This window comes from Mobula hypostoma, chromosome 2 (assembly GCF_963921235.1).
Source record: "Mobula hypostoma chromosome 2, sMobHyp1.1, whole genome shotgun sequence".
Taxonomy (NCBI): domain Eukaryota; kingdom Metazoa; phylum Chordata; class Chondrichthyes; order Myliobatiformes; family Myliobatidae; genus Mobula; species Mobula hypostoma.
In genome coordinates, this window is record NC_086098.1 from 191,935,728 (window position 1) to 191,961,524 (window position 25,797).

General features: G+C 39.2%; 1 protein-coding gene across 3 annotated transcripts in view; it reads right to left on the bottom strand.

The window, feature by feature from the left end:
* dnmt3bb.1 (DNA (cytosine-5-)-methyltransferase 3 beta, duplicate b.1) overlaps positions 1–25,797 on the bottom strand; it is a 264,613-nt gene that overhangs the window by 97,294 nt on the left and 141,522 nt on the right. For all 3 annotated transcript variants that reach the window (XM_063041300.1, XM_063041301.1, XM_063041302.1), the window contains 3 exons: positions 12,489–12,647; positions 9,722–9,880; positions 6,189–6,296 (listed from right to left, as the gene is read on the bottom strand). In XM_063041300.1, coding sequence (XP_062897370.1) covers positions 6,189–6,296; positions 9,722–9,880; positions 12,489–12,647 — 426 coding nt within the window. The remainder of the gene's footprint in view (positions 1–6,188; positions 6,297–9,721; positions 9,881–12,488; positions 12,648–25,797) is intronic.

Here is a 25,797-nt window from a genome sequence, read left to right on the forward strand (position 1 = left end):
TTAATACAAATGCCCAGTGATACAATTTAAAATTTGGACCTGCCAATCCCCCATTCGACTTTTTGAATTGTAGAGCTGACTATTTTATATTGGGTCGTTTACCATTCCAAACATAGTATCGTAGTAAGGAGTCCAGTTTTTGCCAATATCCTGCTGGAGGTGCAAGTGGGATCTTTGAGCTGATAAAATTAATGCAGGGTAAGATGTTCATTTTAATGACCGATATACGGGCCAGGAGCGATACTGGCAGATGCCTTGATCTATTAATATCTTCTTCTATTTTTTTCAGAATTAAAGAGTAATTTGTTTTAGCCACAGATGATAGGGAAGGATTAACTTCAATACGCAAGTAGAGGACTTCATTTGTAACTTTAATCTGGGGAGGAAGAGACACCTTTCTTTTATCTGTATTAATCAGCATCAGTGCTGATTTTAACAAATTAACTTTGTATCCTGAAAGAAATCCAAATTGCTCCTGTGTTTTTAAGACATAGGGGAGAGTTTGTTGAACATTTGCCATATAAACTAGTGTGTCGTCCGCGTAAAGTGATATTCAATGTGATGTTGTACCTATTGTAATAGGGGAGATCCGAGGAGAGTTTCTAATTAAATGTGCAAGCGGTGCAATAGATATAGTAAAAATTAAAGGAGACAAAGGGGCCCCTTGTCGTGTGCCCCGTCCTATGTCAAATAACTCTGAGAAACCTCCTCCCACACATACCCAGGCTGAAGGAATAGCATACAGTGTTTGAATCATATTGATAAATTTTTTTTTAGATTATGAAGACACGCAGTCCTCTTTTATTGTCATTTAGTAATGCATGCATTAAGAAATGATACAATGTTTCCTCCGGTGTGATATCACAAAACACAGGACAGACCAAGACTGAAAAAACTAACAAAACCACATAATTACAACATATAGTTACAACAGTGCAACAATACCATAACTTGATGAAAAACAGTCCAAGAGCACAGTAAAAAGTTCAAAGTCTCTCAAATATCCCACATCTCACGCAGACGGGAGAAGGAAGAAAAACTCTCCCTGCCATGCCTGACCACGGTCTGACTCTGAGTTGTCCAAAAAGTTCGAGCCTCCGATCAGCTCTCTGACACCGAGTACCGAGCACCAGCCACCTTTATCCGAGCGATTTGACCTCAATCTTGGTCGCCAATAGCAGGCAAAGCTGGGGATTTTGAGGCCTTCCCTCCAGAAGATTCACGATCGCGCAGTAACAACAGCAGCGAACGGGCGTTTCAGAAATTTCTCCAGATGTTCCTCTGTGCTTTCATGTCTGTCTCCATCAAATCAGAATTGTCCACGGTCCCTATTTAACGGATACGATATCATTTTTCACCGGAGGGCTGCGCATGCATGGCACGCTGCACTCTCTTCTCCCGCCGAAATTTATCGCCGAACTTAAATTCTTTTAGAACTCTCCAAAGATATGGCCATTCAAGGCGATCGAACGCTTTTTCAGCATCTAGAAATAGCAGGCCAAAGGCAGGCGGGATTTTATGTGTTGTACTCAGCATGTGTAACAGCCGGCGAATATTATCAGATGCGAGATGCCCCTTGATAAAGCCTGTTTGATCTGGGCTAATTATTTTCCCAACTACTGTCTCAAGTCTACCGGCCAAGTCTGGAAAATCTCTTGAGGTCGGCATTTATCAAGGAGATTGGACGGTAATTGGCACACTCCAAGGGGTCCTTACCAGGCTTAGGTATAACTGTGATCAGGGCTGTGTTTAGATCTCTATGGAAAGCGCCGTTTCCAAAAGCATAATTTAATGTTTCTAATCATACTGGTCCAAGAATATCCCAAAGTGCTAGGTAAAGTTCCACAGGTATGCCATCTATGCCTGGCATATGGCCCTTATTTGTAGCTTTAACTGCTTTGAGTAGCTCATCCAGTGTAATAGGAGAGTCTAGAGTTTTGGTGTCCTCTAATGACAATGTAGGGAGGTCTAATCGACTAAAAAAATCTGTGAAGTCATTCTCAGAAGGAACTGAGCCACTTGTATACAATTCTTTAAAGTAATTCTTGAATGTCTCGTTTATTTCCTCTGTTGAAGATACTACTCCACGTTTAGCACACCTAATCGCTGGTATAGATCTTTTAGTTTCCTGTTGTTTGAGCGTTGGAGCTAAAAGATGGCTCCGTCTGCTGCCTTCTGCGTAATACTTACATTTGGTTATATGGATCATATATTCTGCTCTGCTTCTTAATAAATCATTTAATTCTGCTTGTTTTGTTTTGAGCTCGTTTTCTTTTGTTATGGTGTATATCCCTTTGAGATCATTTTCCAAAACCTTACATTCTTCTTCTAAGGTGGAAATCTTTTGAAGCCAGCTTTTATGTAGGTGAGAACTGAACCATATAGCGTTATTTCGAAAGAAACCCTTGATGGAGGCCCAAGTCACTGTCACATCTGAGACACCATTTTTATTTAAATTTATAAATTCTGTCAGTTTTGTTCTCAGTTGTGATAGAAATTCGTCGTTTTTTAGAAGGGTGAAGTTAAACCTCCACCTAGTAGCCTTATTTTTAATTTTGCCATAATTAATGTGATCAGGTAGATGTCTGGGCAAAAATTCTATTGAGTGTACTAAAGGCAGCAAACCGGAGGATATAAGAATGTAATCTATCCGAGAGAAAGTTTTATGTCTTATGGAGAAGAAGGTATAGCTTTAGCAGATGGATTATGCACCCTCCACACATCCGTTAAATTTAAATCCGTTAGAAGAAGGTTAAGTGCTTTGGAAGCAGATTCTTGAGAGCTTGATATAGTTGAGGAAGATTTATCGAGGTTAACGTTTACCAAAGCATTCATGTCCGAACCAATATATAGTTGGTAGTCACTTAGCTTCAGTAATTGTGAGGTAATTGAGGGAAAAAATTCAACCTCGAATATAGTTGGGGCATATAGGCTAATGAATGCAACTTTTTTACCCTGAATGGATGTACAGCAAAAAGCTAGACGTCCTTCATTGTCGGCGCACGTCCTTTCAATTGATACATTAATATTACGTCTCATTACTATCATAACTCCTTTCGTACGAGTACCATCAGCTGATGCCACAACGGGTTTATAAAAACGGTTTTGAACCCTGGGAATGTCATTAGGTTTAAGATGTGTTTCCTGTAACAGCGCAATATCTATTTCCTTTCTGCGTAAGAAATCTAAAACCTTTCAACGCTTGTAGGGAGAGTTTAATCCTCTAACGTTAAGTGATACAATAGTAAGATTTTCTAATTTACCTGTGTTGCTCATCTTCTCCTGGATCTGTTGTTGTAAGTTGGTGGTGGAGCCCTGAGTTACCCCTGTCCCACCCACCCCATCACCCCTCCCCACCCCCCCATCACCCCTCCCATTCAACCCTTTACTTTGTAACATCTATGAGTGTCACTTAGCAATGTCAGGCACTGAACACTGACATCAACCGTCCCCTTCCAGCACCAACAACTTAGAAAGGCAAAGCAGTTTTCATGGACAATCATTTCTAAGAGACAAGAAAAAAGAAACCTGGACAAACCTGTTAACCTATATAAGAAAAACCGTTTCCATCTCAAATACAGTATACAGAAACACATAATCAAGATCCCAACAGCTATCTTGCAAGAAACTGTCGCTTCAATAGACCGTCGCTTAGCGATAGCGCCAATGACGTCTTATCTGGTGCCCAGAAAAAGTCTACTGGAGACATTAGATTCTAAAATTAGTCAGAACAACCTGCTGGTTTACAGCTTCATTCTTGATGAAGTATTACATTTGAGTATATTGAATATTACCTTAAAACTCTGACCTGCAATAGTCAGAAACAAATTGGCCCCTTAATTAACTAAATACAAAGGTGCAACGAATGACTTTCTGATAAAAGAATAACCAGAAAACTTCACACCTAGAATGTTAACTTGCCCGTGCTTGTTAGATTGTGCAAACAGGCTAGTCCGAGCTCTCAATGCATTTCCATCTCCTCCCGAGGGTCGTGTGGACTTTGCCCAGGGTCTTCTTCCATATCTCCCAGCACCGATGAATTCAGAGCTTCTTTTGCTTCCTCTGCCGAGTTAAACGACATCTTCATGCCCTTGACATTCACTTTCAAAATCGCTGGTATATGAGGAATGAGCCGAGCCCCTTCTGTCGAAATTTAGCGTGGATCTCCTTGTATCCCTGCCGTTCCTGCATCGTGCCGGGGCTGTAGTTGGTGAAGAACTGCAGCTGGGTGCCATCAGGGAGAGTAGGTTTGGCTTTCCTCGCACCCTCCAGGATAGCCTGCCGGTCAGTGTACCGTAGAAGCTTAAAATTCATGGTCCGCGGTCTTGAGGTGCTGTTGGAAAAGATCCTATGTGCTCTATCGATCTCCAAAGGAGTGCTGTAGGAATTCCTGAGCGCTGGAATCGAATTAGGCAGCATCTTCTGGAGGTAACCTCTTGGATTGTCGCCCTCAGCACCCGTCGGTAAGTTGACCAGCCGCACATTGTTTCTCCTGGATCTGTCCTCCAAGTTGTTTAACTTCTTCCATATCTTAAACACCTCCGCGAGACAGGGGTTAGTAACTTTCTCATTCTTGCGTAAGCAAACCTGAATGTTGTCTATTTTATTGAAGACCGTGTTAAATTTTTTAGCGTGAATGTCCGCTTACTCCTTTAACGATCGGAGAATGTTGCCGTTCTCTGCCATATGTTTCTGTATGGGGTCAAGAGCCTTTTCCAGCAACTCCTTTAGCATGTGGGCTACCGTTTCTTGCAGCGATTCCATCTCCGTTGCCATTGTTTGTTTAATTAGCATAGCTATTTCTTCAGATGAATCACTAGCTTGGTGTCGTCTGTCGGTATCTTGTTTCCTGGTTGAATTTGGATCCTTTTTTGAAGCCATGTCTTTAGTTAGATCTTTCTCCAACTCAACCTTGTATTAAGACCATCTAAGAGCCCTGAAGAACTTGAAAAAGGAGGGTTGTATGTCAGCGCTCAGTGTTGTGCTGCCATCTTGCCTCGTGCCTCACCGGAAGTCGACTGATTATTGTTGAACATTTAAGCAACAAGCCTCAGACACTGAGTACAACTAAAAATCATCAATAAAACATTTTTAGTTTAGTTGAACTACTGCAAAGTGTCAGCACCATTATTCAATTAAGTGCTTTATAATTCAATAAAAGTTAATTTCTTGTTTCTCCAAATTCCTATGTGATACAAGTAGTCTGAAATTATAGTCATGTTCAGCTTCAAGTGGTCTATCATAACTAAAGAAAATTTAAGGAAGCAACACTCTCATAAAAAATTGTTGTCCAATGTTATAAACCCATTGCTCATTGTCCTCTGAATTAGATTGTAAAGCATTACTCAAAGAAAAATGCATAATTCTCCAGGTTCCCAGCCAACAATTGGTTATTGCAGGATAATCTTATTCCTACCAGTGAGGCCCTGCCTGCTGAGCACGAAGTGGGACAACAGCTATATTGTGAAATTGTTGGTAAAGAAACACTTAGAACACAATATATTCTTAATTTGAAAGCTGTTGAAGGCCACAAAGCATTCAGATCTGTCAAACTTCTGCCTTGCGGAAAAAAGAGGACCCCTGGGAAATGGCGCACCATCTCATTTGAATTTGGCCTTTTCATATTATTGAATTAAGTTTAACACCAAGCAGTAGCTATTCGACTCCAACAAATTTAGTAAACAGATTCCCATGCTGGGACATGCAATTGTAAATATTTATATTATACATTTCCATATTTTAGGGAGAGCGAAAGTTGTTTTTTAAAAAAATGAGAATTCAGAAGACAATTTTATTATGACTGCTTTGTACATAAGGAAAACTATCAGGGCACAGAGCATCTGAATGAACCATCACTCCAGAGTTCAATTCTACTTTGATAAAGGATCTTTGATCTGACATATTAACTTTATTTCTCTTCCCAAAGGTGCAACTTAACCTGCTGAGTATTTCCTTCATTTTCTGTTTTCATCACCACTTAAGCATTAAAAGTAAACTAGACCTACAGCATTTGAATTTTTATTCAAGATCAGGAGCTGGGAATCTGATTCCCCACCAGCATTGATTGAAAAGTTGACCTTCAAACTAAGTCAACAGAACTATCCAACTTCTGAAGAAAGAAAAGCATTTATAATTAGTCCAAAAGACTGCAATACGACAAATGGATTCCTAGTTTTAAAATGTATTACCTCCAAAGCCTGGAACACAGCTCTTTTGTAAGAAACCAGCTTGTTAAATGCAGATGAGTGAAAATACTGGCTAATAGCAGTTAAAGGCATAAGTTTGTCAGCAGAAACCTTGAAAACAAGAAGGTACAAAAAATGTTAATCATCCAAAGCATTCTGAAAACTGCACATTTTTAAGAACAGATATGCATTCTTCAACTCTTATTCCAAACTGCAAGTTATTACACCATCACTGGACAGGGGTATCCTGAACCATCCTTATATTCAACAAAGAAAAAACACTAAGTATTGTTTAGTAGCATTTCTACTGACCCTGGAAAACCAAAGGAGTGAGATCTATTACAGCTGATAAGTCCATCCCAAATTTCAGAGATTGGGTCAGCAGAAAAACTGCATCACATTTGTAAGGTCACCAGTTATACCTGCACCAAACTGCCAACACAATTATTATTATTATTATAGAACAGAGGATTGGATGGGATTTAAAATTCATTTCCAGGAGTAAACTATCAATAACACTGTTTTCATGTGATAGGAAAACAGCGTCATAGAATTATATAGTATGAAAACAGGCCCTTTGGCACAACTCATAAATACTGACCAAATTGCTTTCCTGAGTAGTCCCATTTGCCTGCGTTTGCGATATCCCTCAAAAATTTTCCTATTGAAAATGTCATTAAAATTCTGAAATTGTACCTCCCTCTACCAGCTCCTGGAGCAATTCATTTCATAAGCTTGTATGAAACACTTGTCCCTTTTACATCACTTCCCTCTCACTTCAAATCTATGCCTAGAGAATGCAGACACAAGAGACTTTGCAATTGCTGGAAATCTTGAGCAACACACACAACATGCTGGAGGAACTCTTTCAGGTCAGACAGCTTCTATGGAGGGAAATGGATTCCATTAATGCTGCCTGACCTGCTGAATTCCTTCAGCAGTTTGTGTATTGCTTAAATCTATAGCCACTAATCTTCAATTCCCTTCCCTGGGAAAGGCATGATGATTGTCTACCTTATTTATGCTCCTTGTGATTTTATAAGCATCTATAAGGCTACCCACCAGCCTTCTTCATTCCAGACAAAACAGTCCCAGCCTATTCAGTCTCTTCTCATAACTCATGGCCTCCAGTTCCAGCAACATCTATGTGAATCTTTTCTATACTCTCCCTAGTTTAATCACATCCTTCCCAAAGTATGGAAAAAAGACCTGCACACAGTATTCCAAGGTTGGTCTCACCAACATCCTATCTAGCTGAAACATGCTGTCTCAACTCTTGTGCTCAAAGTTCCATCCAATGAAGGCAAGCCCACAGCACCTTCACCACTTTGTCTGCCTGTGTCACTACTTTCAGGGAGTTATTTATTTGCATGCTTAGGTCCTTCTGAGGGCAAATGGGATTAATACAGATGGGTAAAAGGGTTAAATTGTATGTGGTGAGTCTAGCTAACCTTTCTGTGCTGTACAACTCTATAACTCTGTAACAGACAAGCATTGCTCACACTCAGCCACAGACTACAGATATCTGAAGATCAGTCAGAGGGAAACAGGATAATCCCCAAGCTCAGGGGAGTAAAACAAAAGAAGAGGAATTCTCCAATCTATGATGAATATATTTTGAACACACTGTAGTGCAATGTATGGCAAGGAAATATGTGACAATACTTAAACCTCCTTACAATCTGAAATCTACCAACATAATTCTAAACATTTAAAACATTTACTCTTGTTTGGTCTAGTTTATACGTGGGTGTACTCATGTATCAGGCGAGTGGACTTCTTTTACAAATGACCAACAATGCATTGACAACAAATAACTTCCAGTCTCCACAATACTCTTAATAAAATAAATTTTCTGTAGTAAAGTTCAAATATTTCACTAGGTGTATGAGGAGGTTTGGTATGCCACCAAAAACACTCGCAAATCTCTACAGATTTACTGCGGAGAGCATTCTAACTGACGGCATCACCATCTGGTATGGTGGGGGTGAGGGGATTGCTACTGCACAGGATCGAAATAAGCTGCAGACAGTTGTAAACTAGTCAGCTCCATCATGGGCACTAGCCTCCGTCGTATTTAGGTCATCTTCAGGACATTCTTTTGATGCATCCGTCATTGAGAACCCCCATCACTCAAGACATGCCCTGTTCTCATTGCTACCATCAGGAAGGAGGTACAGGAGCCTGAAGGCACACACTTGATTCAGGAACAGCTTCTTCCCCACTACCATGATCACTGCCTCACTGTTTTCTTTCCCTATTTTTGCACTATTTATTTGAATACATATATTTTTATTGTAATTTTTTTCCCTATTATTATATATTGTACTGCTGCCGCAAAGACAATGACATATGCCCATGATATTAAACCTGTTTCTGAAATATTGGCCTGGAAATTTTTCAGTGCATTTAAATGGAACTGCAGGGGGTTTACCTATGTCCTCTGAGAAGTACTGTGCAGTAGTGGAGGACTGGACATGAGGCCCAGGGCAGTTTGTAATGCCCTGAATGACATCAGAAAGGAGGGAGGAAGAATTCCAAAAGAGCACAGAAAAAGAAACAGGAATCCTCTGGCCCCCCTGCAGGTTGATTAGTTATGGTTGGTCCTTTTTTAACTGACTACGGTCTGCTTCCTTCCATTTAACATTTGAGGGCTTTGAATGTACAAATGAATTTTACATGTTACTTTTTATTTTATTTAGCAACATAGCACAGAGTAGGCCCTCCAGCCCTTCAAGCCGAGTTGCCCCAGAAACCCCCGATGAACCCAAAGAACCTTAACCTAATCACAGGACAATTTGCAATGACCAATTAATCTACCAGGTGCATCTATGGACTGTGGGAGGAAACCAGGGCATCCAGGGAAAACCCGTGATTTCCACAGAGAGGACGTACAAAATCCTTTCAGATGGTGCCAGAATTGAACTCAGAACTCTGGAACACCATGAGCAGTAATAGTGTTGTGCTAACCACTGTGCTACCGCTATCATGACATATGTGAGTGATGCTAAACCCGATTCTGATATGGGTCTTCATTGTGGACTGAGAGTGGGAAGGGGGCAGGGAGAAGGGAGGGAGCAGGAAGCACCAGAAAAGACATTCTGCCATGATCAATAAACTATTTGTTTGGAATCAAATTACCTTCACTGGTGGCTCAAGGCAGGCTGAGTCTGCACCTGCGCCACCCACCTGCTCCTGGCACTCCTTCTCTGCCACCAATCCCACCCCTCTCATGCGGCACTCCACCCTTACCAGTCACAACATCCTTTGCTCCCGCCAGATTTACAAACTCGCTCTCCACCCCATGTTGACAAATACAGTACTGTACTAAAGTCTTAGGCATTCTAGCTGTATATATGTGCCTAAGGTTTTTGCACAGTACCGTACCTGTTTATGCTTAACACCTTAGCACACATGGGAGCAAAATTAAGTATTTAAACTTCACCAAACCTAAAATATTACCTTTTAATCTTTAAAAAAAAATCATCAAACTATTCTGAAACTTTTCACATTTTTGACTCCTGTTTTGTACTGACCTCTGAGAACTTGCCATCTCCAAACCACTGAAGCCATCTCATTCCTGATGCAGCTTGCCTTCTTCCAGGTGTGCGCCAGGAAACCACAATTGCCGGCCACCACGAGAAGCCCTTTATTTTTCCCCAAACCAATTCCCCAATACCATAACCTTTGCCATCCTGAAGATGAAAAAAATTAAGACTAATCAGAATCCCAAATTTTTTCCAAGTTAATCAACCATAAGGAATCATTTAAAATAATATGTCAATTTGAAATATTTTATGATGCCAAATTAACAGTGCTGCCCAAGCTACTTTTCCCTGACTTCACATTTGTTTTATATTGGAGCCTATATTCCACCTATGTTAAATTGAGCAGGAAAGCATAGATGTTCAGAAATAGAAAAACAAAGATCTCCTTACTTATGATACAGGATCGATACAATGAATTCTATTTGCATTATCCATATTTCATCCATGAAGACTATATATTTGCAAATGAGCAAACGAAAATGCATCCCTTAATTTCCAACAATTAAGGCCGAAACCAGTCTGATGTATCAACAAATTTATTTATTTATTTAGTTATTCGTTCGTTCGTTCGTTCATTCAAATAATGGCCTCTCATTCAAACTCACCAACTGCAGGGTTTCATACTAGCAGAAAAGCATAAAGCAAAGCATGCTAGGAGGCCAGAGGGGTTCAACATTATCAATTACGTCAATACACCCCAGGCTATATAAGTGAAAATAACAAAGAACTGGCAGCAGTAGTTGACCACTGGAAAACGTAAACACAAGAGATTCTGCAGATGCTAGAAATCTTGAGCAACACACAAAGTCTTCCACATTAACAGTCTTCCACATTAACATCAACATCATTCACATTTGTTACAAACAACATAGATCTCTGCACCAACATTTGTAGAATACCACTAGGCACAAGCATCCAATCACCGACCTTCCACCATCTCCCTCTGACTCCTATTGCCAAACCAATATTAGATCCAACTTGCCCTTGATCTTCTGGACCACAAAATTTTGTAGTCACTAACCATCATGCCATTTAATTCAGTCTTGACAAATTAGTACTCTAATATAACAACCGATTCTGATTGATCCCAGTTCTTAATACAAATCTGCTGAAATATTACATAATTTCTTTTTTTTTTAATTTTATTTTTATTTGGATAAGGAGTTCACAATTATCATGTACTTTTTTCACACATATAACCTTTTCCATTTTTTTATATGTATAAAACTACAATTATTTATACATTCTTAAGTACACATTGAGATGATATAAAAGCAAAATAAACATTTAAATAGATAATTAAGTACTGTGGTAAATCTAACCTATTAGGCTAAGTAATGAAATTAGTTGTTAAGAAAAATGGTAATAATAGTTTCCATACAACCCTTTAGATGACTCTCCTAATGATTTATATTGCTCTTCTCATCAACACAGTAATATTGCTAACGTAAGCACCCCTAGTCTAAATGTTTGTTTTTTTTTGGAAAATAGAGAATTAACACAAGTAAAGGGAAAGAGTTGGGAAAGGGATAAAAAAAAAAGAAAAAATTAAGTAAATAAGTACATAGGGATTGGATAATTATGTCTGCGGGCAGGAACAAGCACGAACAAATTGGGATATAAACACCTACAATGGTTGGTATATAGGCTTGTATCAACATTTTGGACCAGTGGAAATGGTCCAGAAATATTACATAATTTCATGTAATCCATTTTCTGAGAGATGCACATGGGTTGGTAGTTTTCTGGAAAGACTGTTCAAATCTGTATCTGTGATTCAATGATACTGATAAGATGGATTGTATGACTATACTGATATGAAATCAAAATTATTTTAACCCTTTACTTTGCTCTAAATTCTTCCATCCATTGCAACAAAGTTCCCCACTTGACAGTAATAGTAACAATATAAAGTTTCCAAAAAATCATTCTGTTTCAAGAATTACTGCTTATAATAAAGCTTGGGTTAGTAAAACTGTAAAACTGCTGCGCAGAGCAAGTGTATTTATTAATAATGAACTACATTTATTGCTCCATTGCAAAGATAGGGATTAGGAACAGGAGTAAGTCACACAACCCCTCAAACCATTCATAAACATCACTCCTGATCTGACTGCCAGTTCAATGTCCCTCTGCCCTCTCCTAGTTACCTTTCAGCCCATGAACCAAAGTTCATGAAACAACACCCTTGAAATTACTATGCATAAATATTACCAAATATTTACCACATGAGGACTAAAATCAATTTTTCTCTGTTTCAAGTAGAAATTTAAAATCAACTGTTTAAACTTCAAACTTTCCGTAGGAATGTCAATGAAATGGTTTTTTGTGATAAATAGTTTGAGTTTTTTTTGTAGCATAATTTCAAAATATTCATCAGCAAAGTTTCAACATGTAATGTATTCGTTCTTGACTAGGTTGTTGTGAGATTCTGGAAAACGTCAGAATCATAAAATAACTGTACTAAGCAAAGTTAAGGTCCTTGAGCCTGCAATAACGTTCATTCAATAAGATCATGATTGACAGAGAGTTTTGTCAAATTTGAGTCTAATACACAAGCGGAAATGTACACATGGAATTCAGGAACAGTGATCGAGGCCTCATTATTACATTACAAAAGAAATTAAAGTCCTTAGTGGTACATTGTTACCTACCCTAAAGTTTATGATGTACCTTCTCATCAAGTCCACCTACGTATTAGCTGCATAAATATATGAAATCTACCCGTATTTCTATGTTTTTAAACAGATTTTACCTGGTACTGAGGGACTCCATCTGTATCCTTCACAATACTGCTCTCACAAACAAAGCCGTCTGCTGGACTTGGAGGTATCTTACTACTTTCCAGAGTCAGGTCAATGACAGGATTTTCTGTTATGAAAGCCTTGGAAGAGGATGTCCTGGTCTTCTGGGACTGCAATGAATATCAAGAAACAAATAAACATTATACAGCTTGACTCTGTATTACAAGAAAACTGTGTTTACCAGAATTATTTTCCAATGGGACTGGAGGAGTTTCTATGAGCCAACTGGTAAGACAGGTCTGAGGCTAGTAATAATCATTCAGACATGATTATCTCCAATTAACCACATTAGTGTTCCTCAGGAGTAACAATTATTCGTTAAGTATGCCATAACAGATAGCACACTTAATGGAAAACCCACCACATAATTCTGGCCCACTCCAAAATGGAGTAAGCCTTCGACGATTACATTTATGCCAGTTAAGTATATGAGCAAGAAAAATAAAATGCAAAAGCATAACACACAAAGAAACCTGAAACAAGTTAAAATCATGATGTTAAGGATAATTTTTGTGCTGTTTTCCTGATGGAATGTTAAGCACTCCACAGAGCTGCCCTTAATTCCCCTCATGAAGCAGAGAGCTGCAGGACATGGAGCTATAACTCAGATTTATGATTGTCTTTACAGTACAAGAAGGTTAATTTGATGGTCTAAGAAATGTCTTAATGGTGACAGAATTAAATACTCCAGTCATTAATATCTTAAGAAGATAATGGATCAATAGCATTTATCTGGCCATGTGATACCTATTTGCTTGAGAAATGCCATAAACTGAAATCGCATCCACTACAGGTCTTAGATGGTTATTAAATAATACACTTATTAGACTAAACTGTTCAAACAATACTATCCGCAGAAGGATTAAATTTCACCTTTCTTCCGTCCACACTGACGTTCAAACTCAGAAACATTTATGTCTGTAAAAAAGATTGTTGGCGCACTTTGAACTAATTAGTTTTGAAATACAGGCTGTGGTCCTAATAACATCAATTGTCTCTGTTCTTTGAGACCATGGATTATTATAAGAGCATTTTCATGGAAAGCAATTGCATTGTTACAAAAAAATCTCTCTGCTCATAGCTAGCTGAAGATAGTTTTTAAAATCCTATTTATTTTGATAAAATCCAACAACCTATTTTACATTAATAACAACATAACCTTGAAATTATTTAATTACATCAGTGTGTCTCAATCCATGTAATCTGCTGTCAGTTGCCAAACAAATCCATGTATTGCATTTAGGAAACAGATGTTATGTGTTGTAGTATGAATAGACTGCTGAGACTAGACCTGTGTCAGATAAAGTTTTAATTCATAAACCAGTGTATCCAAAGACAGATTTGCAATAAACAACGCAAACACCAGGAAATCTGCAGATGCTGGAATTTCAAGCAAGACACATAAAAATTGCTGGTGAACGCAGCAGGCCAGACAGCATCTATAGGAAGAGGTACAGTCGACATTTCGGGCCGAGACCCTTCGTCAGGACGAACTGAAAGAAGAGATAGTAAGAGATTTGAAAGTGGAAGGGGGAGGGGGAGATCTGAAATGATAGGAGAAGTCAGGAGGGGGAAGGGTTGGAGCTAAGAGCTGGAAAGTTGATTGGCAAAAGGGATTATAGAGGATCATGGGACGGACAGGAGGCCTAGGGAGAAAGAAAGGGGGAGGGGGGAAGCCCAGAGGATGGGCAAGGAGTATAGTGAGAAGGACAAAGGGAGAAAAAGGAGAGAGAGAAAAAATATATAATAATAAAAGATAATTAAATAACGGATGGGGTACAAAGGGGAGGTGGGGCATTAACGGAAGTTAGAGAAGTCAATGTTCATGCCATCAGGTTGGAGGATACCCAGACGGAATATAAGGTGTTGTTCCTCCAATCTGAGTGTGGCTTCATCTTGACAGTAGAGGAGGCCGTGGATAGACATATCAGAATGGGAATGGAACGTGGAATTAAAAACTCCTGTCTTCTCCTATCATTTCGGATCTCCCCCTCCCCCTCTCACTTTCAAATCTCTTACTACCTCATCTTTCAGTTAGTCCTGACGAAGGGTCTTGGCCCAAAACGTCAACTATACCTCTTCCTATAGATGCTGCCTGGCCTGCTGCGTTCACCAGCAATTTTTATGTGTGTTGTTTGCAATAAACAACTTGACTCTGTAAAGTTGTATTGAAGTTCCTACAATAATATCCTTCTTTAACATTGGTGATGTTTCCAAAAAATTATCTTTGGCCCTAAGGTATAATTACAGACAGATTCAAAATGCCACATTACTTAAAACCACCAAAATGCTTAATGTCTTAAGTCTAATAATGTTAAAAATAGCTGGCTCTTCTATAAGCTGTTAAATATGAAGCAAATATTACACATTTTTTATTAAATTGATATATTCTCAGTTCATAAAAGTTTCATTGGAAGGATGTAGCCTAGATTATATTCTAAATAGTAGAAATCAATAATACACATATGGAACTAAACTTAATAGTGTTATATTAACTACTGTTCCTCAGAGACATGCAGGAAACTTAAAATGTAGAATCAGCTGCACTTGATATCACTGTAGGAAGAGAATTCTGGAAGTTGCTACGAAATAGTACATGTAACACTTGCAACCCAAATGAAATTCTCTTGCCGTGTACAGTGCCTTGAAAACTATATTCATCCTCACAACTGTTTTCACTTTTTACTGTCTTGTTTTCTAAATTTAGTATGTATTGAAGTAGGATTCTTGAGCTAATCTACAAAACATTGTGCATCACGTCAAAAGAAAAATCCCCATACCTTCAACAATTTACTAAAAATTAAGAACCATAAGTGTGAGGTTGAAAAAGTATTCATCCCCTTTGGAATTACTAAACTAACTTTCCTCAGGTAAAACATATTACCTCACCAAATCACCCAATTTATTTAAGTACAAAATTGGAGGATCACCTGTTTTCAATGAATTACTAAGAGTACTGTAAATACCTCTCTCTCTTTAAGGTAGATTTTCAACAGACCAAACCAAAATGAAGACAAAAGAACATTCAAGACAAGTTCAGGAAAGGATAATAGAGAAGCATAAATCTGGGGAGAGGTACAAGACGATCTCAAAGGCATTGAACGTATCTCCAAGAGCAATCACAGAGTGACTTCAAATGAAGAAAATTGATGTCCTTGAGTGGCCCAGTCAGAGTCCCAATCGAACATCTCTGGCAAGACCTTAAGATTACTGTCCACTACTGCTCCCCAAATGATTTGGCACAGCTTGAGCAATTTTGCAAGGAGGAATGGGCAAATCTTGCTCTATCACATTGTGCAAAGCTAATACAGACCACTGGCTGTAATAGCTGCAAGAGGTGGTTAAACTAAACACGGAGCAAAGCGGGGTGAACAGAATCTTACCTGTTTTTATGGGCTCTGCTGTGAAGAAAGGATCACATGATTCACAAATAAAAATTCTCAGTTAAATTGATCAAAATCCCTGGTTATAATACTCCTTTATGTGAACAAAGGGGTTGGGAGTTGAATACTTCTTCAAGGCACTATATCTAGCTTTGAAAGAAGTAACATTCATGGAATATCAGTCCTAACATATTTTACTTCCTATCTAAATTTGTGTAATTTCAGTTGGTTGCCAAAATCTTCCTTCTGGAGTACAATACGTGGGAAATTCCAACAACATACAGCAATCACAATCAGACCAGATTTAACATCACTGGCACCTCATGAAATTTGTTGTTTTGCAGCAACACTGCAATATATAATAATAAAAACTCTAAATTGCAATAAGAAATATATATATAATTAAATAATAAAATCAAATAAATAATGCAGACTGAGAGGAAAAATACTGAGGCAGTGTCCTTGGGTTCTTTACCCATTCAGAAATTTGATGGTGGAGGGAAAGAAGCTGTTTCTGATTGTGTGTCTTCAGGCTCTTGTATCTCCTCCTTGAAGAAGATATGTCCTGGGTGATGGAGATCCTTAAAGATGGATGCCACCTCTTTGAGGCAACTTTTGAAAGTGTCCTCGATGCTGGGGAGGTCATTGCCCAAAATAGATCTGGATGAGTTTACAACTTTCTGCAGCTTTTTCCAATCCTGTGCAGTGGCCCCTAGATTCCAGACAATGAGGTTCCAGTTAGAATGCTCGCCATGGTACACAAGTAGAAATCCGCGAGTGTCTTTGGTGAATTACATATTCTCCTCAAGCTCCTAATGAAATACATCTGCTGTTGTGCCTCTTTGGTATTGCATCAATACGTTGGGCCCAGGATAGTTTTTCAGAGTTGCTGACAAGCACAAACTTGAAACTGTTCACTTTTTCCTCTTCCGATCCCTCAATGAGGACTAGTGTGTGTTCCCTCAACTTCGCTTTCCTGAAGGTCACAATCAATTTCTCGGTCCTACTGACGTTGAGTGCAAGGTTGTTGCAATAACACCGCTCAACCAGAGATCTATGCCACTCCAATATGCCTCCTCGACAACATCTGAAATTTTGACAACAGTTGTGTCATCAGAAATTTACAGATGGTATTTAAGCAGTGCCTAGCCACACAATCATGGGTGTATAAAGAGTAGGGCAGTGGGCTAAGCATGCATTTTTGAGGTGCACCAGTGTTGACTGTCAGTGAGTAGATGGTAGTTGCAATCCGCACAGGCTGTGGTCTCTTTGTGAAGTCAAGGATCCAGCTGCAAAGGGAAATACAGAGTCCAGGTTTTGGAGTTTCTTGATTAGAAATGAAGGTATGATTGTGCTGAATGCTGAGATAGCAGCCTGATGTAGGTATTAGTATTGTCCAGGTAATCAAAGGCTGAGTGGAAAGCCAGTGAGATTGCATCCACTGTATGCTATTGAGGCAATAAACAGACTGCAGCGGGTTTAGGACCTTGCACAGACAGCAGTAGATTCTAGGCATGACCAACTTCTCAACGCACTTCATCACAGTAGATATGAGTGCAAGCAACACACACAAAATGCTGGAGGAACTCAGCAGGCCAGGCTGCATCTATGGAAAAGAGTACTATTGACATTTCAGGACTGATGAAGTGTGTCAACCTGAAAAGTCAACTATACTCTTTTCCACCGATGCTGCCTGGCCATTTTGTGTGTATTGCTTTGAATTCCAGCATCTCCATATTTTCTCTTATTTGAGATATGAGGGCAACTAGGCAATAGTCATTGAGGCAGCTCATCCTGCTCTTCTTGGGCACTGGTATGATTGTTGTCCTTTTGAAGCAGCTGGGAACCTCTGACTGCAGCAGTGAGAGATTGAACATGTTTTTGACTACTCCTGCCCGCTAGTTGGCACAGGTTTTCAGAGCCTATCAGGTACACCATCAGTTCCTGACACCTTGTGAAGGTTTACCCTCCAGAAAGATGATCTGATGTTGGCCTCCTAGACAGAGATCACAGGGTCACCAGATGCTGCAGGGATTTGCACAGGTATAGTTCTACTTTCCCTTTCAAAACCTGCAAAAAAGGTGTTGGGCTCATCTGGGACCGAAGCATCACAGCTATTCATGATGTTAGACTTCCCATTGTAGATGGTACAATTAGCTATTGAGTCCAAGCACTTTTCTCTTCCATCCGTAATGAATTATTCACTGATTACTGATCTTTAGTCAACAGGACAGGCTTCCCTAATAATAAAAATCCTCTTTCTTTTCATCAGAGAATCAAGATATTTAAATATTTTTGTTACATATTGGGATTACTCCGAGTTCTTTTTTTTTACTTGCAAGTGGATATGAACATAAACTAAGAGCACACAAGGACATGTTTTTTTGGCTGCTCATTTACATAAATGTGGCAAAAAGAAAAGTTTGTTTTGAAATCAGTATAACACAACAGCAACAAGCTTGCTGGGAAATGAGGTGTAGCAATGCAGCAGGACATTTTGAAAGTTTAGGGTCAATGGTGCAGATTACATGACAAAAACATTCACTGAAATTGATTCTGTTGTGAGCAACACACACAAAATGCTGGAGGAACTAACAGGCCAGGCAGCATCTACGGAAAAGAGTACATTTGATGTTTCAGGCTGAGACCCTTCGCCAGTCCTGCTGAAGGTATCTTGGCCTAAAATGTCGATTGTCCCCCTTTCCATGCTTGTGTCTAGGCATGTACAGAAACTAATACACAAATTATTTTCAGCTTGTTTTATTTTCACTGATGCATATGAGGGTGTGGGTCTTTCCTAAACATTTGCAACAGTCCTTTACCAATATGATGTTTAATCCAACAATGCCATCTGACAATTCAAGCAAAACATGAGATGATAGACCACTTCCCAGATCTTGGGAACCACATTACAGTGACAGCAGACAGAAATGATGGAAATCTACATCACTTTCATTGCATCAACACAACCTTTGGCTGGGTGAGAGAAGGGGTGTTTGAAGAACATTCAAGCTCAACACCAAACTCACAGCCTACCAGCAGCAGTGACCCCTACACCCTTTTCTGCCCCTGAGAGTTGGTCTACCCACAAACCGCATTTCAAGGCATGAGAAAGATACCACTAATGCAATCTCTGCAACATCTACCAAGTGAAAGAAGCATCATTGGCATCTCTCCCAGCAATTACAGCAAGGGAGTCCAATTAGATTCAGTCTGCTCCACTATGCAGGTCAAGTCTTTTGCCTGCACGATATCAGACTCCTAAAGTATTCTATTCGAGCACCGCCACAGGAAGAAATTAATAGGGAAGGCAAAACATTCAAAGGTGTTCTCAGATCCTCCCTGAAAAAATGCAATACTCCCAATGTCTCTTCGGAATCCTTGGACCATAGCTAATCAATGTAGAAATGGAGCATTTAGGATGACATTGAGAACAGTGCCTTAGAAGGCCTGAGTAACCCAGGGTAAATGGAAAAAGAACACACCACCTCACCAACCATCTATTCATCCTGTGAGTCACTTCCTGTGCCATCTGTGGTAGAGTGTGCAATCCCCACATTAACTTGATCACCCCAGAATCTATACCAATTGAGCAGAAGCAAGTTATCCTCAAACTCAAATGAGTGCTTCAGAAGACCTTAAGTACTTGTAAAAATATCTTTTATATTTTAAATAGTTCAGGAAATCTGAAACAATTATTCCATCAGGTGTACCATATCCATAACCTGCAGCATTTTTGAAGAATTTGTGGAAGATCATGTTTTCTGTCTGAAAAATATTAATTATGCTTTGGTTATCATTGTCAATCTTCTCAAATTATATGTAAAACTACTTTCAATTTTGCATACGCACACATATCTTAATATTAAGAAAGAAGAAAAAGCTAACAGTAGACATTTCACATAACTAGCATGTTCAACTTACTTTAATATTATTATTTTTGACCCATATTTAGAACATAAACATAGGAATATAAATATACAAGTAACAGTATAGCACACAGATAGGCTCTTCTGCCCATGATGTTGTGCTGAACTAATTGAACTTTTTCTTTTTGCCTGCACAAAGTACATATTTCTCCATTCACTGCCTCTTAAATGCCCCTAATGTATTTGTCTCTACTGACACTCCTGGCAGCGCATTCCAGGCATACACAACTCCCTGTATAAAATGTTTAACCAGTAACTTCTTAGAAAAGAAACAGGAAAGCCAAAGGATTATTAGAAAGGTTACAGCAGTTAAAGTTAAAAATGTTATTTACCAGCTGTTCTTATGGAAAACAAAAACAAGTTAGTTGAAATTATTCACAATGGATTAATAACCTACTGCTGCAAAATATAGCATTCGCAAGAAAAAAATACCAAGCATCTTTCTTTATTATGCTCTGTGGCATATGGTTGTCCAATCTCATTTTCTTACAGATTTCAATTCAGAAATTGCATGTAACATTTTATGTAGAGCAGATACTAATGGAGTCCAACCCATTTACGTTGATACTCCAGGGCTCTTGTAAATAGCTGTTGACATTACTGATCCAATATGGTGGTAGACCACATTGTAAGTATGTTATCATATATTGAGTAATAATGGGTTTTACTATCAATTTCTCTACAATCTGTGTGTCCTGCTGATAACCAATTTAAAAAGGAACAAAAGTGAAAATGGAAAATTTGAAACTTTTTACTTGTAGAACTGTCTACGTTTAACAATCGCACTGTTAGTTGTCACCCTCCCTCCCAGATCCTGCCGATAAACAGTCTCAAACTGGAACACTGACTGTCCGTTTCCCTCAACAGATACTGCCTGACCCACTGAGTTCCTGAGCATTTTGTGTGTTTCTCCAGATTCCAGCAACGGCAGTCTCCTTTGTGTCTTCCCAACATTTCAAAAGCCAAGCATTTCAAAGACAACTTCCAATTTGTAATTGCAATCTTGTTGAAAATAGTCATACAGTTAGCCTAATTTATTAAGCTCCCCAGTACTGATTATAATGTCCTGCTTCTGACAGTATTGTATCTGAAACAGCAATGACATCCTCATCCACTGTAGCTGTGGTGGCCAAACATTCTTCTTTTCCTAATTCTGGGAAAAGTAAAGTACCAATGTCAACTTCTGTGATGTCACACAGAAAAAAAAACTACTTGATATTGTTGGTGTTAACTTCATACAAAAATGAAGTTCTTTTGGATTGCTGCTTTACCATACTCTGACTTTCTTAAAGATTTTGCCTGAACAAATTTATAGTGATGTCTTCACTGGATTCTAGACAGGTGAACTTCATAAATTTTTAATTATTCCATGGTTCATTAGCAGACTAATGGGAGATTAATGTTTGTTTTTGGGCTCTAGAATAAACAAATGAATTACCCAAGCCAAAAAGGAACACTGTATGTTTTCGTGGTGAATATTAGTAGCTTGGGTGTTGAGGCATTTGATGTTTGATGAATCCATGAAGTAAAGATAATTGTTCAGCTGACTAACAAATGATGAAAGCATATTTGGCTTTTGAACCTGCTGATGAGTAACAAATCGTGCTTTTCAGTTCTCGACATGCTTGTGGCATGGTAAATTTTATCCGGTGTGTGTCTGTACAAGACAGCAGCATTGACTGCATTTAATATATCAGTGGGATTACAATCTTGAAAAATTTCTAGAATGTCCTTATGTCATCCAGATTTCAAGTATCTGTGGATAAAGGTTCCCCACAAAGCCACTTGAGGATGAGATCAAGCCATTACAAAAACACACTGTTGAAGGGACTAAAGTTGTCACCATCCATTACCTTTGCAAATATTTTAGCTTCCTTCACAAAATCTACTTTTGTTGAAAGGTATGCCTGGGTTATCTTTAACTGTACTCATATATCAAGTGAAGAGAGCTTCTCCAATACTGAAATTATGGCTGCATCTTTTGTTCTAACATCGTCCACTGCCCTTAAGTTCTTCTTTCAAACTCTTTTTTCCAGTATACTTTATCTAGCTTCTTAGTGTGTTACATTTGACATCACATCCAGCAAGTATTTCTTTGCATGTTTCTTCAAGAGTCCCTTCATGCCTTGTACTTGACTTTCAGTTCTCGGAAGTTAGGATTTCTTTTCACCTAGATAAAATTCATATTTGGCCACACCTATTCCACAGGCTCAGTTAGTGTTGTTATGCTTACTGTTGCAACAATAACTAAAAAAGTGATTCACAACCTAACCAAAACAGCAAAGAATGCAAAGATTCTAAATGAAAGACAATGGGCAGGAGCAAAGAACACTTATTGATAAATCATCTTTTCCCTATAAGTTGAAGAAGAGAGAGGAAAAGCTAAAAATAACTGAATCAGGACTTTATTGCTTTGTCAACAAAGGTGTGACCAATCTACTTGGGGTCAAGATACAGTTTAAAAGTTCAAAAGTTCAAAGTAAAATTATTATCAAAGTACATATATGTCACCATATATAACCCTGAGATTTCTGTTCTTGCAGGCATGTTCAAAAACCCAATATCATAATAGCATCAATGTAAGATCACACCCAAAAGGCAAAAGATAACAAAGAGAGCCAGTACTTTTGAACTAATTTACAGCAGAGAAAGGCCAGAAATTTCTTTAGAAGATCAAAGCAAAGGTAACATTTTGAAGCCTCAACAACATATATTCCTGTTACATTTCTTTATTAGTCTAAAAGTTCCACCAGAATCTCACAGAGAGTGCTAAGGAGAAGGTATCTACACATATCTAAATTTAGGTACATTAATTGTAAAATGACAGCAGCCAAGTGTACCGAGCATGTTGAGATCTGCTTAGCTAGTTTGTATTCTAAAATTTCATAAGTAATTCAAATGTAACAAAGCTCATGTACAAATATCTTCACTTATCAATGTGTTGTATTCCAAGAAAATATTCCATTTAGCACAAAACCCTAAAATATAACTTATTAATTTCAATGTAAAATTTAGTAGCAATACAGAGCTCAAGAATTTGCTCAAAATATTAAACTCTTGAAATATATATCAATACAAGTACCTGAAATAACAATATCATTTTACTTACAATTACATCCACAAATAAAATAAAAATTATGCAATTTAGATGTCATGTTACCCACTTAGTGAAACACACCGGATATTTCTCTCTCTCTCCCTTCACCCTTCCCCAGCTCCCACAATATATCTTTCACTCTACCATCACTCTCTCTCATTATCTCCCACAGTCATACTTAATATCTGACTCCAGACTCCAACATTCACCATCTCTCTCACCTCTAGCTCTTATTGTCTCTTCCCCATTTCTTTTTTCCAACATTTCTGGTTTAAGATGGCGCTATCAACTGCATGCACCAGCTCACAGGTAGTTCAAAAGGCAAGAAAATTGACTAAAATCATTACCAATAACATCTTTTCTGAAGTGGTGGTGGCATCCGTTAGTCTCGCGAGACCATGGATCTGCGCCTGGAAAGACTTGCTTAAGTCTGTGTTAGAGCAGCATCTGTTGTGGCTGTAGAGTCCCACACAGGTGTGACAGTCTTGGCTGCATCGACTGCACTTGAAGGCACTGTCCTCCAGTGTTGTCTTGGTGCTGTTTTCCCAATGAGTGCGCTTTTCTTCAGCAGCAAGCCTCAGCTTCTCTTCTCCTCTTTTTAGACCTCTGCGTAGTTCCAACCTCCAGTAAGAGCACACTCTCACTTAAGTATCTGAAGTAAATTATGATAAGTTATCACTGCTAACAATGAGGAGGCGAGCAAACACAAAGTGAACTTGAGGGATGAACCATGCCGGTGCATTGCAGAATCCATGCCGATGGAGCGAGCTATTTGGAGAGGAGAAGTCAAGGCAGAGGTGCTTCAATGCAGTACAACTGGCCCGGGTGCGAGCTGGATCGCTCTGGGCACACAGCCAATTTGGGGAAATCAAGGGTGGCTTTGGCTGGGCGGAATGGTCTAGGCCCGGAGCCTTTCACTGCAGCAATGCCTGGATCCTCGTATGAGGTACGAGATGCTGTTTCGTCAATTTAAGTGCCGGCTCAGATAGACTGGAGAGACAGAGCGTCAGGATTGGAGGCGACAGCCGGTTTCGCTTGCTCTCCCACAATATTCATTCTTCTCTCCAATGTGCTGAGACTATGAAGACTGTCCCAGCTGCTGTGATCCATGCCCGCTAATACGATGAACTGATACTAAGACCTTGAGCCTACTCCAGGCTGCTCCAGGATTCGGATCTAAGGACTCATTTTGGTTCGGAATGTTGTTGCTTGCTTCTATTGTTTGCATGATTTGTTTTTTTCCCCTTTCTCTGTGCATCAGGTGTTGGTCTTTTTTTGGGGGTTTCTTGCTTTGAATTGAATTTATTCTTTACATCCTTCACATACACAAGGAGTAAAAATCTTTATGTTATGTCTCCGTCTGAATGTGCAATGTGCAAATTATAGTAATTTGTAATAAATAGTATGTACAGTAAGATATACAACAGTCAATATAGCTCAGAAATACAATTGTGTCAGCATGAATTAATCAGTCTGATGGCATGGTGGAAGAAGTTGTTCCAGAGCCTGTTGGTCCTGGCTTTTATGCTACTGTCTTGTTTCCCAGATGGTAGCAGCTGGAACAGTTTGTGGTTGGGGTGACTCGGGTCCCCAGTGAGCCTTCAGGCCCTTTTTACACACCTGTCACTGTAAGTGCTTTGTGGCTGCCTGTAAGCAAACAAATTTAGGTTGTATAATTTATACAATCTTTGATAATAAATATACTTTGAAACTTGAAACTTTTACCTGTGCAAATCCAATCATGAACCCAGCACCTCCCCTCTTTTCCCCATCTCTTACACTATTCAGGGTTGAAATGAGTGCTGACAGTGGACTTCATTGAGGTTCATGATTTAAATGCACCTATTCTGTTAACAAAGGTCAGAAAACATCTGAGCCCGACTTGGAAATCGATCTAACGGCATGTTTGAAATGTGAAGACCATAGAGCAGAAGTGTCATAGTGAGACAAACATAATATTCAGTCAAAATTAACCCTGTGGCCGAGAAATTAGCCTACAGCAGTGTTTTCCAACCTTTTTTTAGCCTACCCCCCTTCAAGCACTTTCATACTTGCCAACGCCCCCCCGCCACCAAAGCACCTTCATACTTGCCAATGCCCCCTGAGGCACAATAGTGTAACAAGTCTACCATATGCTAACACGAGAAAAATGATTCTGCTTTAAATTTTGTCTTTAAATCTAGCTTACACAGTACCTGTGCACTCCCTTCCTGTTCGTCCACCTTGCAAAGAAATTGATTGAATTGAATTGACTTTATTTCTTACATCCTTCATATACATGAGGAGTAAAAGTCGTTACATTTTGTCTCCATCTAAATATGCAAAGTGCAATCATAGTAATTTATAATAAACAGAACAGTCAATGTAACATAGAAATACACTCAAATCAGCGTGAGTTAATCAGTCTGACAGCCTGGTGGAGGAAGCTGTCCCGGAGCCTGTTGGTCCTGGCAGTTATGCTGCGGATGGTAGCAGCTGGAATAGACCGTGGTTGGGGGGAGTTGGGTCCCCAAAGATCCTTCAGGCCCTTTTTACACACCTATCTTTGTAAATGTCCTGCATCATGGGAAGTTCACAACTACAGATGTGCTGGGCTGTCCGCACCACTCTCTGCAGAGTTCTGGACCTTGGCACCTGGGAGGCAACGTACCATCTGGGAATCTCATTAAGGGAAGTACAATTCCTATACCAGGCAGTGATGCAGCCAGTCAGGATGCTCTCAATTGTGCCTCTGTAGAAAGTTCTCAGGATTTGGGGGCCCAGATCCATTGATGTCAATAGGGGTTAGCCTGTCTCCATTCCTCTTGTAATCCACAACCAGCATCCTCTTTTCAGACACCACCGTCAGAGA